The following is a 4,161-nucleotide window of genomic DNA, read 5'->3' on the forward strand; positions in this document are numbered from 1 at the left end:
CATATAAACCTGCAGATCAAATTTATTGAATAGAGGTTGATTTGGATACACAAGACAATATTACCCTTTTTTATTGAAAGGTACTCCCTCTGTAAACTAATATAAGAGCATAATATAAGAGCATTTAGATCACTACTTTAGTATTCTAAACGCTCTTATATTAGTTTACGGAGAGAGTAACTTCTAATCTTCACCTCTCATCTGCATCGAAATCTGTAAACTTTTCTGGTGGTGTACCAAAGGAAAGTTCTCCTGTAGAACTTTGCTTTGGTACAATAGATACATATTTTATTGGTCTAAATTAGACAAAATCACACTTCACCCGAAAATACAAATAGTTAAAGGCTCAAGTTTCTCCATAGAACATGGAAATGGTCCTTTAGAATTTGTTACATACCCGATTTTCTTGTTCATGAAACATGGAAATGATGTTCCTCTGGAACATGTGACAATGCCAGATTTTCTTGAAAGCTAAGCCCGTATGGTCATTTGACTATGGTCAAACCCGTCGACTTTTGCCATAGTGATAAGAAACCCTCTTACCCTGGTTTCGAATGCTGCATATTTGTGATGGTGTATAGACAATTGCCTCGACAACCAACTTGTACTAATGTTCAAATTTGACAATCAGGTCAATATATATAATGGGCGGAAATTCTACCCAAGTGTGCTCCACCAATGAAATGGCTTTCTTCATCAAGCATGTGAGATGGGTGGTCTTGCGTCTCAATGCTCTCCTGGTGACTAATGCCATCTTGATGGCAGTCATAGCCGGGTTAGGCACCTATGGGCATCACTATCGCCACCATCCTTTGATCCGCTTCCTCTACCTAGGAGCCATCACCTTGTTCCTACCCATTGTATCTGATGTCGTCTCCACCATCCAAAATCCTTACACCATCACCGTTTACCCAAAACACGACCGAGTCATTTCATCAAACTGTCAAGCAGACGGCCAAGTCTTCCTGGTCATATTGTGGATTGGTCTTGTTCAGATCGTTGGTGCCAACGCCACAGCAATAGTGGCCGGTGATTCTAGAGAAGGTCGAAGCATTGCACCCCCTGCAGTGCAACTTGTTAAAGCAATCTGGACTTCCTACCTTGCCTACATGATGATAGAATCAGGTCTAGAGCCATATGGATATGACGTCAAATGGTCTCAAGATCGGCAGCTTCCTCTGTTAGATATTCTCCTCCTTGCACTACCGTATGCTCTTATTTTGGCCAAGTTGCTTTTGAAGTACTATGCATGGTACAAGGCCTCGCGATCGTTAGCGTTTGGACGCAATCCACGCCTCATTGTTGGATACATGGAGAAGCTACAAGTAGGAATCCATTATGCGGAGTTAGCAATAAGTGAGCATGTTGTACCTCCTCCACTCATAGTTATGGGAGAGGACACTGTATTGGTAGAGAAGCAACCTCATGGTTACAGTCTGGCAGGGATGAACATCAACAATGGCTTACTGACCATCGACAGAGTTTGGCAGTTGGATGACACGTTATTGCTTTGGAGATCAAAAGATTTGTGCCTTGCATTCGCATTGTTCAAGATGCTACGGTGTCGGTTTGCAAGGTACACAATTAAGGAGGCTGGCTTTGCGAAAGCCAGTAACTTTATACGGCATGTGTTGCTCGAGGATAGTGATGATGAAAGGGTTCTTGGCTTGATTACAAATGAGCTTTCGTTTCTTCATGATTACTATTTTTCATATCTCCCAGTCACTTATTCAGAGAGTTGGCTACCCTTCTTGAGTGTATCTATTTCACTCTCAAGCATCGGCTACTGCTTATTTGTCATCATCTTTTTGGTAACAACTTTCCGAGGTTACAGTGCTCTAGATTATGAGCAGATTTATTGTCATCCGGTACACTGCCATCCTGTATCCGGTTCTACATATACGTATACGAGTGAGAGTAAAGCAGAGGTGAGTTTTGGAAGATTGTTGTTTGATGTTTTGCCAGTGTGTCTACTTGGGACACTAGGTGTGCTTGTTGAAGCGAGGGAGATTGCTTCTTACATCTGCTCCAACTGGACTAAAGTAGCCCTGATTTGTGGCTATGTAAAGCATACTTCTTGGCAGCAATCTTCGACGATCCGTAAATGCATTGGCCATGTTCTGCACACCAGGTGCAAGCTCTTGGATCGATGGGAGGACAAGATGTACCAGTGCTCAATCCTAGTGCTCCACCCAAGTAGAAATCCAATTACTCTTCTTCGACGTATCCTTCATCTGCCGGACCAGAAGATGAAGATACCAAGAGTAGTGAAGGCCGCCGTCCTCGACGTGGTGAGAATGAACCAAAGAAATAAGCTCAGAAACAATGGCGCAACACCTCGACAGCTGCAAGTCGGCAGCGACCTCCTCTGGACATTCCATGAAGCCAAGGGCGCAGCCGATGCCATGCTCGTGTGTCACGTAGCCACAAGCATCCTTGAAATGACAAGATCACGAGAGCAACTTCCCTCCGACCATGAGATCGTCGCCACTCACCTCTCGCGATATTGCGCCTATTTGGTGGCATGTTGTCCCAAGCTCCTTCCCGACGACCACGTGTGGTGCAGGAGCTTGTATACGGCTGTCAAGAAGGATGCTGGGCGCGTCCTCGCCGGCCACGACATTACGGTGTCGTCGTCGGAACCGGAGCACCGGCGGCTGGTGGAGCTGCTGAGGGCACGGTCCAAGCACCAAGTCCTCAAGGATGGTGCGGAGCTCGGGCAACGGTTGGCTGAGCTGCCGGAAGGAGAGGAGGTGGCGTGGAAGGCCCTCGCCGGCTTCTGGACGGAGATGATCGTCAGCGTCGCCGCTACTTGTGACAACATCGATGAGCACGCGGAGGCCGTCGCCCGGGGCGGGGAGCTCGTAACGCTGCTCTGGGCGTTGCTCGCCCATGTCGAGAGCGTTGACGACGACACCACCGCTGCCACTCATGGTGCTCCCGATGCTGTTTAATCCTGCTATGTGTATGCACTATGCAATACTCCCTCCTTCGAAAAAAACTTGTCCCAAGTTTGTCCTTCAAATGAATGTATCTAGCACTAATTTGATGCTAGATACATGCATTTGGGGGACAAACTTTTTCGGACGGAGAGAGTACTTGCTCTTCATTTCATTTGGTTTGAACTCTTTTTAGTTTTCTGAAAGAGTCCATTAATTGTTGCTATTAATTGTGATTGTGATCTCACCACGATGAGCACTACTTATTCAAAATCCGATTGTCGATCACTTGTTTGTTTTGTTTCGTGATCCCACATGTTGCTAATTTTGCACCGGCATGAAATGATCAATAATGCTACCGGCATGAAATGATAGCCCTATCCATAAGGTATCTGTTGTGTGAAGGTAAACTACTGATGTAAGCTTTTTACAAGTGACCTTTTTTACAAACTTCTCATACGCGGCCTAGAAGTATTGACAGTTACGCTACAAATACACCTTCGTATTAGCTCACTATGACGCATAATAGAATTGGCATGATCCTGTTTTACATAAAGAGATACTCCCTCCGTCTCATAATATAAGATATTATTATACGGGAAGTGCATGGATGAACCCGGATACATATGAATCCACTTTGAAAAACGCATTTCTAAATGCTAAAAAAATCTGAAAAAGGTTGCACATGTACGTCTCCATGTTATATGTGTGTGCATAAAGTTTTACGGAAAATTAACTTTTTTTGTAGCCTGTGCAAAAAAGACAAAAAATTGTATCTTGAAAGGCTGTTTAGAAGCACTAAAATTTTTCTTTTTTGTGAAGGCAAACCAAAAAGTCATTTTTTTCACAAAACTTTGTGCCGCCCACACACATTTGGCAACATGTATGCATGAAATTTTCTTTTATATTTTCTGACATTTTAAAACATGCTTAAAATGCATTTTTTTTTAAGTGGACGCAGATGCTCCTGCGTTCAGGACGTGTCCACTCATTATTATACCCGATATATGAGCTTATTGGATGTAATAACATCGTGTGAAGGAGGAGATAGTGTCACCACCGAACAAACGGTACGCCCGCATCGACGAGCCGGCATCGCCGCCACAGGCGTGGCAAGGCTGTGAAAGAGGAGATGCCCCTCATGTTCACGAAGGTGCATGGATGCCTCCTCCATTACCTTGGAGTCCGCGACAACGGTGGCTCCTCATCGTGGATGATCATA

At 44.6% G+C, this 4,161-nt stretch overlaps 1 protein-coding gene across 1 annotated transcript; it reads left to right on the forward strand.

Moving 5' to 3' along the window:
- Positions 1-637: 637 nt before the first annotated feature.
- LOC125539235 (uncharacterized) lies at positions 638-3,079 on the forward strand. The gene has a single exon (XM_048702635.2). The coding sequence runs from the start codon at positions 645-647 to the stop codon at positions 2,952-2,954; it is 2,310 nt and encodes a 769-aa protein (XP_048558592.2). The 5' UTR covers positions 638-644; the 3' UTR covers positions 2,955-3,079.
- Positions 3,080-4,161: the final 1,082 nt, after the last annotated feature.

Source organism: Triticum urartu, chromosome 1A (genome assembly GCF_056163025.1).
Source record: "Triticum urartu cultivar PI428250 chromosome 1A, HENAU_Tu73, whole genome shotgun sequence".
Taxonomy (NCBI): Eukaryota; Viridiplantae; Streptophyta; class Magnoliopsida; order Poales; family Poaceae; genus Triticum; species Triticum urartu.

Bases quoted from the DNA above. Each gene is read 5' to 3' on its own strand.
- LOC125539235 (XM_048702635.2), top strand. From the start codon at position 645: ATGGGCGGAAATTCTACCCAAGTGTGCTCCACCAATGAAATGGCTTTC.